Source organism: Salvelinus sp. IW2-2015, linkage group LG14, assembly GCF_002910315.2.
Source record: "Salvelinus sp. IW2-2015 linkage group LG14, ASM291031v2, whole genome shotgun sequence".
NCBI lineage: Eukaryota > Metazoa > Chordata > Actinopteri > Salmoniformes > Salmonidae > Salvelinus > Salvelinus sp. IW2-2015.
The window spans coordinates 32,251,409-32,269,918 of NC_036854.1; the positions used below are offsets into that span (position 1 = coordinate 32,251,409).

The following is an 18,510-nucleotide window of genomic DNA, read 5'->3' on the forward strand; positions in this document are numbered from 1 at the left end:
GTTTGTTGTTAGTTTATTGTTTATTTGTTTTTGTCTTTGCTAAGTTTCACTTTATTCATTAAATGATGTGGAACTCAACATCCGCTGCGCCTTGGTCCTATATTTATTCCAACGAACGTGACAAGTTGACAGTGCATGTCATAGCAAAAACCAAGCCATGAGGTCGAAGGAATTGTCCGTAGAGTTCCGAGACAGGATTGTGTTGAGGAACAGATCTGGGGAAGGGTACCAAAAAATGTCTGCAGCATTGAAGGTCCCCAAGAACACAGTGGTCTCCATCATTCTTAAATGGAAGAAGTTTGGAACCACCGAGACTCGTCCTAGAGCTGGCCGCCCAGCCAAACTGAGCAAACTGGGGAGAAGGGCCATGGTCAGGGAGGTGACCAAGAACCCTATGGTCACTCTGACAGAGCTCCAGAGTTCCCTGTGGAGATGGGAGAACCTTTCAGAAGGACAAACATCTCTGTTGCACGCCTTTAAGCTAGAGTGGCCAGGCGGAAGCCATTCCTCAGTAAAAGGCACATGACAGCCCGCTTGGAGTTTGCCAAAAGGCACCTAAAGGACTCTCAGACAATGAGAAACAAGATTCTGTGGTCTGATGAAACCAAGATTGAACTCTTTGGACTGAATGCCAAGCGTCACATCTGGAGGAAATCTGACACCATCCTTATGGTGAAGCATGGTGGTGGCAGCATCATGCTTTGGGGATGTTTTTCAGTGGCAGGGAGACTAGTCAGGATCGAGGGAAAGATGAACGGAGCAATGTACAGAGAGATCCTTGATGAAAACATGCTCCAGAGTGCTCAGGACCTCAGACTGGTGTGAACATTTACCTTCCAACAGGACAACGACCCTAAGCACACAGCCAAGACAACGCAGGAGTGGCTTCAGGACAAGTCTCTGAATGCCCTTGAGTGGCGCAGACAGAGCCCGGATTTGAACCCAATCGACCGTCTCTGGATAGACCTGAAAATAGCTGTGCAGCGACGCTCCTCATTCAACCTGACAGAGCTTGAGAGGATCTGAAGGGAAGAAACTCCTCAAATACAGGTGTGCCAAGCTTGTAGCGTCATACCCAAGAAGACTCGAGGCTGTAATCGCTGCCAAAGGTGCTTCAACAAAGTACTGAGTGAAGGGTCTGTGATCAGTTTTTAATTTTTAATTTAAAAAAAATTAATTCTAAAAACCTGTTTTTGCTTTGTCATTATGGGGTGTTGTGTGTAGATGGATGAAAAATACATTTCCTAATCAATCTTCGAATAAGGCTGTAACGTAACAAAATGTGGAAAAGTCAAGGGGTCTGAATAATTTCKGAATTTCCGAATTTCCGAATGCACTGTATATATCCTCCAAAAAAAGGTTGTTGGACCAAGATTCAGCGGTCAGACTAGGAAGGAAGAGGTGGTATCTGGTTGGCATGCATGTGAATGGTTTGTGTCTGGAGTGTATGGTCGAAGAAACAAAGCATGTTGTAATGCTCGGGGTGTAGTGGAGGAAGTCGCAGGAGACAGAGAGTTCAGAGTAGCATAACTTTAATCACCACCTAGGTGAAAACGACGCCACTTAAAACAAATGCCCCAACACACAAGGGGAACTAAACAGTTCCGAAAATACAACGTACACGAACCGTGACTTACAGGCATGTACAACATTACACAAAAACAATCCCGCACACCCAGCAGGTGGACCGGCTGGGTAATAAAGCCCAACTCATCAACCTAATTGCAAACAGGTGTAACCAATAAACAAAACAAGGAGGGGGAGGAAAAAAATCAGTGGCAGCTAGTAGGCCGGTGACGACGACCGCCGAGCGCCACCCGAACAGGAAGGGGAGCCACCTTCGGTAGGAGTCGTGACACATGTGTTATTATATTGTTGTTAATATGTTGAAGAGAGGGAAAGATTGAAGTGTAGGGTCATTGAGGTTGGACGAGGTTGGGGGGGGGGTTGGAAGGGATTTTCAGGATGGGGGAGAGTCTATTAGAAGTTGGTGGGGGTCTTGTTTATTTTCGCAGAAGTATTGAGTTAGGTAGAAGGATTTAGAAATGTTGTAAACCGTGGTTGACCACACACTCCAGCACAGGTGGTGGCATGCACCTTTAACGTTTGTTTGCCGACCGCCATTATATCACAGAAGAAGAAATAAAAGAAGTGAGCAACAGCGCCCCCTGTTTGATTGACTGCAGGGAGGAAAAGGGAGGGGAGAAGAACCTCCACGGCTAGCGATAGCAGCAGACTACACAAACCTATTCCAATATTAGCAACTCCAATAATACAAAGAAGTGTTCTTCGAATGCTGACTTCAATTTCGTCGCATCAACTGCTTTTCTGCTCAAAAAGAGGAAAAGCGGACTATTTTTGTTCCTGTGGTCCTGGTGATGCAGCCAGTGCAAGCGTGCGCGGCTGGCATAAATGATGTGTAACTTTGCCTGAGACCTGAAGATGTGTGTTAGCTCTCTTTGCTAATGCTTTGGCATATAACACACTATTGTGGCATCCAGTCAGTCACAAACACAAACGATGCTCAGTTAAAACCACTAAACCAGGTGTCTGGGATAAATCCACTGCATTCTTCCTGCTCAGCTATTTGAAGGTAGAAATGTTACATATAGTCCCAATAAACAAAGAAGTAATTAGTTACTTAAACCCTTGGCTCCTATAAGTAGCATAGGCTGTTGGCAAATGTAAAATATTAATTATTGGTAACTATCAGGAAATGATACTATACCATTACCATGTAATTGCTGAGTACATATCAGGTACATGAGAAACAGTAAAAATAAATATTGTCTCTGTCTGAAGGTTCTGATCAGTTTCAGTAAATATGACATTTGATTTTATGATTGGACTCTGTCTATCCTGTTTGTTCAGGAGTTTTTATTAGGTTCGCTGAGCAGAGAGAGGGGTGGAAGTATAAGAAGCGGGAATATCAGTTACTCACCCCTCCCAGTCCCAGCTCCTCCCACTCCAGCTATTAATAATAACCACGAGAGGTCATATTAGAATGAACACTGGGTTATTCATATGATTTACCATTATAATAAAAGATCCATACACCAAGTGTAAAAAAGATTAGGAACCTGCTCTTTCCATGACATAGATTGACAGGTGAATCCAAGTGAAAGCTATGATCCCTTATTAATGTCACCTGTTAAACCCACTTTAATCAGTTTAGATGAGGGGAAGAGAAGGTTAAAGAAGGATTTTTAAGCCATGACACAATTGAGAAGATTGTGCCTGTGTGCATTCAGAGGGTGATGGGCAAGACAAATATTTCAGTGCTTTGAACGGGGTATGGTAGTAGGTGCCAGGTGCCAGTTTGAGTATGTCAAGAACTGCACGCTGATGGCTTTTTCATGCTCAACAGTTTCCAGTGTGTATCAAGAATGGTCCACCAGCCAACTACATTACAACATCTAGCGTACGTGTGGAAAGCATTGGAGTCAACATGGGCCAGCATCCTGTGGAACGCTTTCGACACTTTGTAGAATCCATGCCCTGATAAATTGAGGCGTTCCTAATGTTCTGTACACTCATAGTATACTCATACTGCTTCCCTATCTCCACTGAGGAACCTATAGGTCAGTTTTTCCTACTCAATGCACATGACTGTTGTGTAAGCATTTCTGTGTCAGTTACATAAAGATGTAAAGAGGACTCTAGTGCCACAAGTCAGTTTTAGCATAGTCAGCGCCAGAGGGCTTTCACCATTTTGAAGTAGTCACTGGGTGGGACTTCCTATGGGTTAAGGAAGGATCACATAATTCCATCCAGGTCATTAGGAGGGATCAGCCAATGAATTATAAATTGAGAGCGCAACATGCAGACTGGCAGGTGGCGTAAATCGCCAACTTGGCCTTCATACCTTTTCCACCTCAGCAGGACAGACCAACCAGATCCATCCGGTTTTCAGGGGGAATGGAATGGAAGAGAGCCTGTGTTCGCTTCCTTTTCGATCTAACAAGGCACACTCCAGTGTTTAAAAACTCCTCATCCACATTTACTGGATTGGTTGAACAGTGCAAAAGAGAACCTCCCCATACAGTTTTCTGAAGAAAAAAAGAAAGAAACGCTGCTCAAAATGTCTAAAAAACGGTTTTCGCTCTGTCATTATGGGTTATTGTGTGTATATTACTGAGGAAAAACATTTATTTAATCAATTTTAGAATAAGGCATGTAACATAACATGTGGAAAAAGTGAAGGGGTCTGAATACTTTCTGAATGCACTACATGTCCCTCTCCTCAGGTTGTCACTAGTTACCACAGCCACAAAGTCCTAATTGGCTATATCATAAAAATTCACAAAAACCTATTACATTTTTGGTCTTAATTTAAGGTTAGGCATAAGGTTAGCAGTGTGGTTAAGGTTAAGGTTAGGTTTAAAATCAGATTATAATAAGATAAATTGTAGAAAGAAGCGGGGTTTATGACTGTGGCAACTAGTGATGAGCCTCTCCTCATAAGGAACAAAATTGCCCTTTGACCCATAAAGTCCGCAATGACGGATTTTCAGTGATTTTGAATAAAAACACAAAACGCTACTCCTCAGGCACATATTGACCAATCTGCACGAAACTTGACACATGTCATCTATGGGCCAAGTTCTCACAACGTAAAGATTTTCCAGGCTTGCATCTCAAACAACATGGCCGCTGACCAATAAATACTGACCAATAAAAACATTCAGAWGGGCGTGACCTGGCACATAAAAGCATATAAATCAGATACGGATATTCGTACTGAAACAAAACTTGGTACACATGTTCCAAACACTATCAAGACTCAACATTTGCAACAGCACATTCAGATCGACCACAGGGTGGCYCTATAACCGGCACATGTTTATATCTCTTGATCTGTTTGACTCAGAGTGATGGAATTTGGCACACATGCTCAGGGATGAGTCTAGCTTACCGGTAATGTACGGTTCAGTTTGGCCAAATGGTGGCGCTGTTGGACAGGAAAAAGATTCATGCAAGCGCATTGGCTTATAGCAGCAATATTGTTTGAGCTAGTCCTAGAAAATCTTGCGTTTAAAAACATGGGTGTATACAGTGCCTTCAGAAAGTATTCGGACCCCTTGACTTTTCCACATTTTGTTAGATTACAGCCTTATTCTAAAATAGATTTCCCCCCCCCTCAATCTACACGCTATACCCCATAATGACAATGCGAAAAAAGGTTTAGATATTAGCTAATTTWAAAAAATGTATTAACTGAAATATCACAGTTGAAGCACCTTTGGCAGCGATAACAGCATCGAGTCTTCTTGGGTATGACGCTACAAGCTTGGCACACCTGTATTTGGGGAGTTTCTCCCATTCTTCTCTGCAGATCCTCTGAAGCTCTGTCAGCTTGGATGGGGTGCGTTAATACACAGCTATTTTAAGGTCTCTCCAGAGATGTTCGATTGGGTTCAAATCCGGGCTCTGGCTGGGCCACAAGGACATTCAGAGACTTGTCCCAAAGCCACTCCTGCGTTGACTTGGCTGTGTGCTTAGGGTCATTGTCCTGTTGGAAGGTGAACCTTCACCCCAGTCTTGAGGTCCTGAGGTCTCTGGAGGAGATTTATCAAGGATCTCTTTGTACTTTGCTCCGTTCATCTTTCCTTCGATCCTGACTAGTCTCCCAGTCCATACCTCTGAAAAACATCCCCACAGCATGATATTGCCACCACCATGTTTCACCATAGGGATGGTGCCATGTTTCCTCCAGACATGACGCTTGGCATTAAGGCCAAAGAGTTTAACTTGGTTTCATCAGACCAGAGAATCTTGTTTCTCATGGTCTGAGAGTCTTTGGGTGCCTTTTGGCAAACTCCAAGCGGGTTGTCATGTGCCTTTTACTGAGGAGTGGCTTCCGTCTGGCCACTCTACCATAAAGGCCTGATTGCTGGAGTGCTACAGAGATGGTTGTCCTTCTGGAGCTCTGTCAGAGTGACAATAGGGTTCTTGGTCACCTCCCTGACCAAGGCCCTTCTCTCCAGATTGCTCAGTTTGGCCGGGCGGCCAGCTCCAGGAAGAGTCTTGGTGGTTCTTAACTTCTTCCAATGAAGAATAATGGAAGCCACTGTGTTCTTGGGGACCTTCAATGCTGCAGAAATGTTTTGGTACCCTTCCCCAGATCTGTGCCTCGACACAATCCTGTTTCAGAGCTCTACGGACAATTTCTTCGACCTCATGGCTTGGTTTTTGCTCTGACTTGTACTGTCAACTGTAGGGCCTTATGTCGACAGGTGTGTGCCTTTCCAAATCATGTCCAATCAATTGAATTTACAACAGGTGGACTCCAATCAAGTTGTAGAAACATCTCAAGGATGATCAGTGGAAACAGGATGAACCTGAGGTCAAATTCGAGTCTAATAGCAAAGGGTATGAATACTTATGTAAATAAGGTATCTTTTGGGGGGGGGGAAAGTTTCTTTAAACCTGTTTTTGCGTTGTCATTATGGGTTATTGTGTGTGTGGATTGATGAGGATATATATATATTTTTATACATTTTAGATTAAGGCTGTAACGTAACAAAATGTCAAGGGGTCTGAATACTTTACGAAGGCACTGTAAAGTAGGGTGACCAGACGTCCCCGTTTTCCGGGGACAGTCCCCATTTTTGGTGGCCTGTCCCCGGAAATGTCCCTGTTTTTAACTGTGCGTTAAAAACAGACTGCAAAGTGAAATTATATTTTACGTGGCAAGAAAGACCGGACAGCAGAGTCTACCGGTTGACGTCTCAATCGCGTTGTGCTTGTTTTGTCCAGCAGAGGGGGCTGCTAGCTATATCAGCTTCATTCACTCTTCTTCTTCTAACTACTTGCTTGCGCTAGTTTTAGAGAAAACTGCTGTGGAAAACTCAGCCAGAAGCTAACAAGTGTCAAGTGAATCCACAACATCACCACAAACGTCAAGCCAGGTAAGTTACAATCATTTGAGATACCAGCTAATGATGTTATAATGTCACAATTTATTATATAGATAGATGATCTGCTTTATAAGGTTTTAAATAGGTTATGCTAGCTAACATTAGCTATGTCGACTAAGTTATCTAGTTAGGTTAGCTAGTTACTGTCATGGTAGCTAGGTTAAAATACATTCACATGTAAACATGCAGTGGACGGGCTATTTTGAAAATATGATTATATTAAATTAATGCACAATTAATTATGAGAGTATTTATTTGTAGATTACAATTTAAATAGTTTGGCATTATAATAAGTAGTGTGAAAATATATTTTGACATTTTCATGGATAACATTAGCATAATGATTACTGTTAGGGAGTGGAGAGGAAGGAGAGGAGGAAAACTGGATAGGAAGAAGAGTGAAAGAGAGAGAAGAGGAAAGGTAAAGATATTATTACAGAGACTGACAATTTATTATTCCAACCAATGTTTTTGAGATAAAATACAAAAATGAGGCAAGCAATGGGAATCTGTTAACCAAAGTATTTTATATAATAGTGTACTATTTATTATTAAAGATTGGAGAAGGAGAAGGAAAGATTAAGGGAGTAAAAAGAGTGAAGCGAGGAGAGTGTGGAAGAGTGAGGTGGAAAGGTAAAGAGAAGGAAAGGAAGAAAGAGCAGGAAAACGAGTGAAGAAAGGAGGAGCAGAAAGATTGGAGGAGAAGAAAAAGTTAAGAGAGTAAGAAGAGTGACACAAAGAGAGTGAAGAAGAGCAGACAGAGGAGGTACAATGGCTCTTACCATTTTAATGACAACATGAGGGAATGTCCATTTATACGCACATGTCAAGACGATAGAATGGTTAACTGCACCCTTTGTAATTCCTCTTTTTCAATTGGCAGCGGGGGAAGAACGGTAGTGGTAGAACATCAACAGACGAAAAAGCATAAAGCCTCTCTGATTGCCTGTGTTGGTATGCCCTCTGTCACCACATTCTTCAAGAAGGTAGAGCCTTCCCAAGAAGAATATGATTTAGCTGTGCAGGATGGATGTCTTTGCATACCACACTATGCAACATAATCATAGTTACAGATCTCTGGGCTGCACAGCACAACTGACACGGAAGCTTTATGAGCCGAAGTGTACATGTGCTAGGACAAAATGTGAAGCCATAGTGAGTAACGTGTTTACACCATGGGTAACTACTTTGGTAACACAGGACCTAGACCAGGTTGAATTTGTGTCCCTGTCCATTGATGCGTCCAATCATGGACATGTAAAGCTGCTGCCAATACTAGTCAGATATTGTAAGATATATGATGGCAACACATCTGTGGAAACAAACCTGCTTMATTTTGTTGAATTGAAAGGAGAAACAGCAGAGGAGATTGCAGCTGAGGTCCTGGTGGTCATCTAAAAATGTAACCTGGAAAACAAAGTCGTGGCATTCTCTGCCGACAACACCAATACCAACTTTGGAGGACTGAATAGGATGGGGAGGGTCAATGTCCATACCAAAGTTAAAAATGCTCTGCAGCGGGAGGCGATTAGCTTAGGTTGTCCTGCCCACATCATTCATAACACGGCCAGAACAGCTTTGGATATGATTCCCCTTGATGTTGAGTACCTGCTCACAAAGATATTTTCATATTTTCACCTTTGGAGTAGAAAGACTGAAGAGCTTTTGTGAGTTTGTTGGCCAGGAGTACCATAACATTTTAGGACACAGAAATGTTCGCTGGCTGTCCATGCTCCATGCTCTAGAAAGAGTGCTGAAAAGGTATGTGCCATTGAAATCCTTTTTTATTTCTGAAGACAAATGCCCTGTTGTCCTGAGAACAATGTTCGAAGATCCACTGACTGAACTTTGGCTGGACTACGTCCATGGAAACTTGACCGTATTCAGTGACACGATCAAGATGCTTGAAGGCCAGGACCGCTGTGCTGTGGAGTCAGCTGCAATTCTGAGAAACATTGAGGCAAAATTGACTGCAAGACATGATGACAACTTCATTCCAGTTTTGGTCAGAGGACTTCTGAGCGAGCTAGAGGAAAATGGAGCAATGTCTAAAGAGAGCTTTCTCAAAACATCCCAATCATTCTTCACTACGACTGTGAACTACTTGCAAGCATGGGGGGAAAGCACACAGATAATCGAAAAGATTTACATTTTCTCCTTTTAAAAAGGCAACCTCAGCGTGAAGAGATCCAGAAGGCAGCAGCCACACTGCAGGAAAAATGCCCCAATGTGACCATCAATGAGGATGCATTGTTTGACGAGGTTACTGGCCAGCAAAAGGTCCTAAAGAGAGGATCGCTTGAAGAATGGAAAACATCTGAGACACGGCTTAGTCAGAGATGGAGCACGGTGGTTACCCACTTCAAAGAGAACAACATCCCACACACTAACCTGGCTAGATTAGTGTCTGTTGTCATGTGCTTACCTGGAAGTAGTGCACCAGTCGAGAGAGTGTTCTCCCAAATGAATGATATATGGACAGCAGCAATAAATAGGTTCACTGTTCCTACCATCAAGGCCATGCTTATTGTGAAGACAAACTTCAACCTCCTCTGCCAGGAGTTCATGGAGAAGCTGGCCAAAGACATAGCAATCGTGAAGAAGATACATTCTTCTGAGAAATATACAGATTAGGTTGGTATAAGTATATTATGTAGTTACCAATCTCATCATCTTATTTCTTTATTATGTTAAGTATTTCACATATACTATTGTCTATTTTTTTATTCAATTTTGCTCATGTTCTCTTCTGCTCTTATTCTACCCAGACTACCAGGACCACTGAATGGCTGTTCAGATCGGACAGTTCTGTCTTGTCTGTAGTGTTTCTGTAATATAGTTGTTTTCTCTATCACAGTGTGCCCGTTAGACTAAATACATGAAACCGGAATTGTCCCCCTTTTTTATTTCATAGATAATAACATTTGATATTTTAATGATATATTGACCGCCAAACTGGAAATGTCCCCGGTTTTAATTTCAGAAATCTGGTCACCTTACTGTAAAGGGAATGTACTAAATTTGGTGCAGATCGAGTCCAGCTGTTCTCGAGAAGAAGGCGTTTAAAATAGTCAACATCATTAGATATGGTCCAAAATGTGTCCGATTTGTCCTGATTGTGGCACATTGGGCGAACAGCTTGAACCCTGGCATTGCCTAGTTAGATTAAGGTTAAATAAAAAWWAAAWAAAWTGCTGCTTACAGCTTTAATTATTTGTTGCAATTGCTATTAATATGATTACTACCCTCATTATTATTGCTTGATTACAATCTACTATATTCCTGTCTTTGACCATCTTTGGTATGTGTTTACTTTGACAATGTAAGTGTTCACTTTCCATGTCAATATAATATATTGACTTGAGAGAACATTTATGTAACCAAGGGAACCAGTTTGAATTGTATTCTCGCGAGATGTGAGCAACAGCGCCCCCTGTTTGATTGCCTACGGACGGGGGAGGAAAAGGGAGGGGAGAAGAACCTCCGCGGCTAGCGATAGCAGCAGGCTACACAAACCTATTCCAATATTAGCTACTCCAATTATACACCGGAGTGTTCTTCGAACGCCGACAGAGGACTTCGTAACACCGACTGCTTTTCTGCTCATACCCAACCGGAGAGGTGGTAAAAAACGAGGGACTAACTCCAAAAACAGGAAAAGCGGCCTATTTTTGTTCCTGATGCCGCCGCTCCAAACTGGCGCGGCTGGCGTAAATATACTCCGGTGCTCTCACGGGCGCTTATTTTACTTCAACAAAGGTTTCCACACTATCTTTCCATCTCCGCTACCTCTTCCAGTATACCCCCTCTTATTAGCTATCCTGCGTTAACTGGCTTTACCTTTAGCTCAGTGCGCTAGCAGGAGCCAAGACGGCCTGTTTTGTTTTCGCGGCGTAGCCGCCATGAACCACAGACAACAACAGAATCTGTGTTGCTCGCTAACATTAGCTATCCCTGCCTATGTGCCCCGAATATGCAGGCCAAAAGGAGAGGAGCCAACTTTAGCTAAGAATGCGAATAATAAAACTGCGAATAAGGATGGTGGAAGGAGGGAGAATGAACGAATAAGTTCTAACTATTAACATTAACAAAGCAGCTTTTTTTGAATTTGGTACGAAGGTGTCTAGCAGTGTATAATTGGAGGCCGGAGAAGGAGAAAGAGCGCCACCGACCACACCAGTGACTGTATTGTTGTCGAATAACCAGCGAGTTCTGCTCGCACCARGGATTTCGTGGAAGACATGTGAACGGACTTTGATGAATTAATTCAATTTTGGAAAAAAAATTGTTCCAGATTTATTTTTATATAGCTAGCTATGCTATTAATGGGATTTACAGTTTTCTTTTTGTGCCATGATGATCATTTGGGCATATTTTGTGCCGTGGAAAAGGGGAAAGCGATAGTCTTAAAGATGGATTGGTTGTGATTATGAACACAGTAATGTAATGTTCAACCCGTACTACCAGATCATATACTTCATGTGTGTGTGTTTTGTAGTTGTGATTTGCTGCATCACACATCAATTTGCCTATTTGGTGCATATCATATATCTTAGCCAAAATAGTGCTGGTGTCAAGCTAAACTAAGTTAGCAGCTAACTACATCACCCATCTATGCCCTCGACACAGCTCGCCTGCTCCCRGCCTCCTTTGGCCAATAATAAAACGGACAAAAAGAGAGTCGCGAGCCCCATCCCCGCTTAACGGGAGCCACGGGACTTTCGTTGAGGTCGGACCTGTGCGTTTGTTTTGCTTTTTTCTCGGACTGGATGTTTCTGTCTCTTGGCTGTTGAGATGAACCCGGTGAATGCGACCACACTGTACGTGTCCGCGTGTCGTTCGGTGCTGCAGTGCGACCCTCGCGACCCACGGGCCCTGGCGGAGCTCTACAAGCTGCTCCCGTTCTTCCGCCAGTCGCTGTCCTGCCTCGTGTGTGGTAGGTGCACTGGTATTATTATTTTAACAGCCTCGGTTCCCCTGTAGATATCCAGCTAGCTGCAATAGCTAACTAGCCTAGCTCTCCCCGCCATGACACACCCCCATTTCTATTGAATGTCGGAGCAACTATTTAGCCGATGGCGTAGAGCTGTCTAGCTTCGCAAGCTAGCTACTGCACATTTCACTATGATCCAATAAAATGTATCTCATAGCTATACACACTGATCCAGGGTGGCTAATTTGACCGGTTTGTTTGCATGAGTTAGTTAACAAGTTAGCTATTGCACTGGTTAGTTACATTTCCGCATTCATCATAGCTAGCTAACCTCCCTTCTCCACCTCCATATGTAACTAAATCACTTTCAGACAGGTGCATGTAGGCAGAAGAGGAGTGTGCCCCCCCCCCCAGCAAAGATGTATACATTCATTAAGCATCCATCCTGTGTGCGCAGTCTTTAAAAATTCATCTCTAGATTAACCCCCCAGTGCGGAGCAGATGCGCGGTAAAGAATACTAGTGCTGTGTGTTTTCTCCTTTTTGTATTATTTGGAACGGTTGCCTAAGCATAGATATAGCCTTACCCGTCACTGTTACAAATTATTAATGAGTATGATGTTCATTCAATGGGGTGATGTTTTCCCCTGTTACTCCAGTCCTCACACGCAATGTTTACTTTGACAGGTGCATAGTAGAATACGTATTTTGTTGTGTGTAGGCAGCGACTCGGGTAACTGCCAAAATAAAGCAAACGCCAACAGTATCTTAATAGGGCGTTGGGCCGATGAATATATGCACCGTGGCATATATTCTACAAGTATCTTCAAATCAAATTTTATTGGTCACATACGTGCTTAGCAGATGTAAATGCGAGTGTAGCGAAATGCTTGTGCTTCTAGTTCCGACCATGCAGTAATATCTAACAAGTAATCTAACAATTTCACAACATCTACCTTATACACACAAGTGTAAAGGAATGAATAAGAATATGTACATATAAATATATGGATGAGTGCTGGCCGAACGGCATAGGCAAGATGGTATAGAGTACAGTATATACATATGAGTTGAGTAATATAGGGTATGTAAACATTATATAAAGTGGCATCTTGAACTCTATTGGAAGGATGCAACACCCTCTTCCACGAGAAATTCCATAGTTTGGTGTCTTGTTGATGGTGGTGGAAACACTAAGGCGCTGCTCCTTAATATCCCGTAAGTGTTCAATTGGGTTGAGATGTTATATGGTTTACATCAAACCATTCAGTGACCACTCGTGCCCTGTGGGTAGACAAAATAATGGCATCCTGGCGTTTTTATACATTACCCTATGCATGATGGTATGTTAATTGTCGAATTTATTATTATTTTATTTTTATTTAACCAGGTAGGCCAGTTGAGAACAAGTTATCATTTACATTAACCCAGGAACCACACCTGTGTGGAAGCACCTGCTTTCAATATACTTTGTAGCTCTCATTTACTCAAGTGTTTCCTTTATTTTGTCAGATACCTGTACATTTGATTTTTGGTGCCATAAAACTGCAGTCTTGTTTAAACTTTTTGTCGCACACTTTCATGATACTTTTTCAATTTAGAGTATATTAATGAATTTTGTGTGTGTGACGAGTAGAGGATGCATCCTAGTCTGTCCTGTATCTAAGGCATGTTTGTTGTCCTTTATAAATGGAACTCCCTTCATCCCTCCCGCAAGCCCCCTCTCTCAGCTGCCGTCCCTAACAACCGGCGTAGCTAAGGAAGCTGCTCTCAAAGCACAGCTGTCATCAAGCCTTGCAGAGGCAGTCAGTCTTGAGCTGCCTCTTAATTTTACCTTTTATAAATGGTTGAAATAAGCATACAGAATAGGAACCCTCTACACTTACTAACTTGAACCATGTTAAACTACACAGAACAAAAATATATAAGCACATGTAAAGTGTTGGTCCCATGTTTCATTGGCTGAAAAAAAAACCCAGAAATGTTCCATACGCACAAAAAGCGTATTTCTCTCAAATATTATGCACACATTTGTTTTCGTCCTTGTTAGTGAGCATTTATCCTTTGCCAAGATAATCCATCCACCTGACAGGTGTGGCATATTAAGAAGCTGATTAAACAGCATGATCATTGCACAGGTTCACCTTGTGCTGGGTACAATAAAAGGCTACTTTAAAATGTGCAGTTTTGTCACACAACACAATGCCACAGATGAGGAGTATTTATGTCTGTAATAAAGCACTTTTGTGGAGAAAAACTCATTCTGATTGGCTGGGCCTGGCTCCCAAGTGGTTGGTCCTGGCTGCCAAGTGGGTGGGCCTATGCCTTCCAAGGCCCAACCATGGCTGCACCCCAGCCCACTTATGTGGAATCCAAAGAAATCCATAGATTAGAGCCTAATTTGTTTCAATTGACTGATTTCCTTATATGAACTGTGACTCAGTAAAATCTTTGAAATTGTTGCATGTTTCGTTTATATTTTTGTTCGGTATATTAAGATGGCAAAGGGGTTCATTTAAACCTTTATGATTTAAAGTCATTACACTTAATTAATATGCTGTTGCTTTGGTGTTGTGCTCATTGCATTAGAGTTGAATATTCAGAGCTGAACAGCAATTTAATTAATCACTTTTATATATAGCCCACCTCAATACTCATCAGTCCACTGCTAAGCTTCATATCATTGACTTGTTATGAATAATTATGGCTCCTGTTTATGGTTTGAGTTGTCATGTTGTATGGACGGTTATAATGCTGCCGCTGGAGTGATTTCCCTCAATGGTTCTTACCCAGTTGAATAAACGGCAAGACAACAAGTCAATGTTGTCTTGCCGTAAATTACATCTAATTATTCTCTGTCTCTGTCCAGGTAACCTGCTGCAGGACCCCATAGCGCCCACTAACTCCCAGTGCCAGCACTATGTGTGTCGGGGCTGTAAGGGCCAGAGGATGCTGCTCAAGCCGTCCTGTTCCTGGTGTAAAGACTACTCCCGCTTCCAGGAGAACAGGCAGCTCTCCTTATTGGTTCACTGCTACAGGAAACTCTGCCTCTACATCGCCCAATCACCTCTCGCCCCTCACATCGCCAMTGCAGCCAGCGATTCGCCCGACCTCCTCGCCATTCTTAATGAGGGCCTTTCATTGGCCGAAAGCGGGCAGGAATGGGAGGACACTGCGAGCCAGTCTCCCCCGACGGCCCCCTCAACGTCTGGCCTCAGACCTGATGAGGCTCTGGCTGAAGAGGAGAGCCAGGAGGAGGGCCTTAGCCCTGTGGGCGGGGTTAATGGGCTGCATGACTGTAACGGCCTGACCAATCAGGATGTGCCACCACCTGTTACCTTAGCTACAGGGGGAGGTGTTCTGAAGCAGGAGAGCTTGGGGGAGGAGCTACCTGTGTGTGTTGGCATGTTAGGTAGTGGGGAGGTGGGACTTTGTGACATCAGCACATTTGGGGAGGAGCTTAATAAACATGGCGGAGATACGTTGTTGTTGAGCGTGGAGGAGGTTCTTAGGACCCTGGAGCCCGAACCTGAACCGCCTGACCCCCAGCCAGACTTTCCCTCTGTTCCCCCCCACAACGGATCATACTGCCATCCTACCCGTGACTCCCCTTGCCTCACCCCCTCCCTCCCCCCAGAGAACATCCCTAGACTTCCTCTGCCTCTCCCCCAGCCCATCCCTGTTCTCTCCCGCCTACCCCCTCGCTGCCACCGCAAGCGTTCACGCTCTGAGAGCGACAGTGAGAAGGTGCAGCCCCTCCCCATCGCCAGCATCCTCAGAGGCTCACCCCTGAGCACCACCAACGCCTCTCACCTCCCCAACCCATCCGCCACTGTCAAACGGGAGCCCAAACTTCACTCCGCCATCACCCCGCCTCACCTGGCACCCGTGCCCAACGGAGGGCCTCCAAAGTTGGGAAAGACAATGCTGGTGTCATCCAAGGGCCTGAAGAAGAGCCTGGAGCACCACGGGGGCCCTAAGAAGGCCTACTCCAAGGCCAGGCAGGGAGTCCCCAAGCCCCGCGCCCAGCCCCGTGACCGCCTTCCACCCCACCCCCACGGCCATGCTCACCCTCTCTCCCACCCACCCAGCCCCTCCAAGCCCCTATACAAGAAGCCGGTGGAGAAGAAGGGCTGTAAGTGTGGGAGAGCCACTCAGAACCCCTCTGTTCTCACCTGCAGAGGGCAGCGCTGCCCCTGCTACTCCAACCGCAAGGTGAGTTACTAAAGATTTACTATGGCTTGGTCTGAAATGACATTGTTCCCCTGTCCACATGTAGTTCATGTAAATTATAATATTAATATTTCTCCTCCAAGGCATGCCTGGACTGTATCTGCCGCGGCTGCCAGAACTCCTACATGGCAAATGGGGAGAAGAAGCTGGAGGCGTTTGCGGTTCCAGAGAAGGCTCTAGAACAGACGCGGCTCACACTCGGCATCAACCTCACCTCCATCACCGCTGCAGCCCTGCGCAGCCCGGCAACCAGCAACACCCCACATGGCAACCAGCTCATCACCACGGCAACAGGAGCGTCTGGGGTGACGGGAGTGTCCTTCCTGTCCAGTGTGGGGGCGGGACATGAGGACAGGGGGTTTGATGATTCGCTGGACATGAGGTTCGACTGTTGAAGACATGTCCTCCTCAGACATTATTGACCAATGGGCTGTGAAGAGGGACCTGGAGGGGCGGGGTTAAGAATAAGGCAGCTACTGTGACGGGCGGGAGAGGAAGTGTGACTAAGAGACACATGCACACTGTCCAGCCAGCGCCCGGAACGTGCTTTTGGTCTTACGTACTGATGATGGAGGAAGAGGGATATCGTTACTGTATGTTCAGAGATTTCATTTTGTGAGGGTTAGAAGTTTTGTTTTGTACTATCAGTGATGTGTAGGGCATGACGTTTCGGCCTGAGATGGACTTGTCGCACTGTTTGTCAGAGGGAGGGGTGGTTCAGTGAAAAGTGAGTGTCCCAAATGGCATCCTATTCCCTAGATAGTGCACTATTATTGGTCAGGGCCTCAGTCCACTAGATGGGTAATATGGTGTTGTTTGAGGCTGGCCCTGGGTTTGCAGGACTCAGACACAGACAGACATCCATAGACTGGCTGTAATTTATGAACTTTTTGTTTTTGTACACAGAACTTATCAAATTCCATTTAAAAGGACATTTTATGATATATTTTATAAGTTACATTAACAACAAACATTTGCAGTATTTATTGGAGGTCACCTAACCTAGGTAGCAGTTGGCCACACCCACTCCAGCTGCCAGCCTATCAGATCCAGTGTGGACGGTTCTGTCTAAATTATGTCGCTGTCCTGTTAGTGCTAGTTTCTGCTGTCTCCAACTGTCCTTTGGTTTCATTTTCCCTCTGGGCATTTAAAAACCTGTAATATAAGTGTAACATATTTCCACAAAAAAGAAAATCAAAACCTAAGTTGTGTCTCTCTTTTCCACACTCAAACTGAAATCATATCAGACTATTTCAAGTCCAATAAGATAATCACAATTCACTTTGTACAAATTACTTAACATTACTTAAAGGAAATTGTTTCATTAGTCCACTGTTGATAGTCACAGAATATTAAGCATGTCGGTAATTAAGTTTTCAACTATATCTACAACCAGGTAGCAAGTTGGACATTTCAGAGTTTAAGTTCCCGACTAACATGTGAACGCGCCATAAATATTTTTGGTATGACCCTCTGGTTCTGTTGAGTCAGCTGCAGTCTTCAGTATCAACACTAGTTTGCGATGTTTAGTGATAGACACTACATGCACAACCCACATGGTGGCAGCAGAAGCTGTAAGCTTGTTACCAGGAGGTACATGATGTAATGTTCACCCATAACAGACAGCCTTGACCCAGCTGTTTTGTTGTGCTAGACTGGTACTGAAAGACTACCCTCTGGATGCTTTCAACGGTGACTACTATACAGCTATGGTAGCCTAATACTATACAGTACCAGATTTTCAACAAAAAACAAACATCTTTCCACCATTTAGCAGACATTCTTTTCCAGAGCAATTTKCAGAAGCAATTAGGATTAAGTATCTTGCTCAAGGGCATGTTGACAGATTTTTCTGTCCTAGTTGGCTCTGGGATTCTGGCCCAACGCTAGACTACCTGCTGTCAAAGCAGCTATGGTAGCCTACTTGTGTTGAGAAATGATTAGAGTGCATCCTTTTCATTTGGACAGTGTCTTTATTGTACACACATACTTAGACAGATTCCGTTCTACATTGGTCAGACTACTAGTCATTTTAGCTAGCATTCCACTACTTGCCACACATGTCATTTACCAAAAGAGTATGCCCCTCTTTGGCAAATTACACAGAGTACAAGAAGTGGAATGAAATAGCTGAAAAGAGACAGCAACCAGGCTAATTCTACATGAACATGAGAGCAGTTGGACTCGTGCATGAGTCTGATTCATATTGATGAAAGATTTAGTGTGAGTCTCCATGGTAACCGTCACCTCCACAGCCCACACAAACACTATCTGGAGTCATGATTGTATGGGCTGTGAAAACAATTCTTCCCCCAAAACATCTGCAGATAATTCTCCTCTATTGAAGCAGCTAAACTGACAACCCTGTCCAGACCCCTCTCCCTCTGTCTCACTGCATACTTGTCTGTTTGTATCTACAGATACA

At 43.9% G+C, this 18,510-nt stretch overlaps 1 protein-coding gene across 2 annotated transcripts; it reads left to right on the forward strand.

Moving 5' to 3' along the window:
* The first annotated feature begins 6,834 nt into the window (after positions 1–6,834).
* On the forward strand, positions 6,835–17,290 carry LOC111972850 (E3 ubiquitin-protein ligase MSL2). Of its 2 annotated transcripts, none has more exons than XM_023999972.3 (3): positions 6,835–6,911; positions 14,722–16,067; positions 16,169–17,290. In XM_023999972.3, the coding sequence occupies exons 2-3, from the start codon at positions 14,802–14,804 to the stop codon at positions 16,478–16,480; spliced, it is 1,578 nt and encodes a 525-aa protein (XP_023855740.1). In that variant the 5' UTR covers positions 6,835–6,911; positions 14,722–14,801; the 3' UTR covers positions 16,481–17,290. The 2 variants fall into 2 exon arrangements, with proteins under 2 accessions (XP_023855740.1, XP_023855739.1); XM_023999971.2 differs by lacking the exon at positions 6,835–6,911 and adding an exon at positions 10,355–11,856.
* The last annotated feature ends 1,220 nt before the right edge of the window (positions 17,291–18,510 follow it).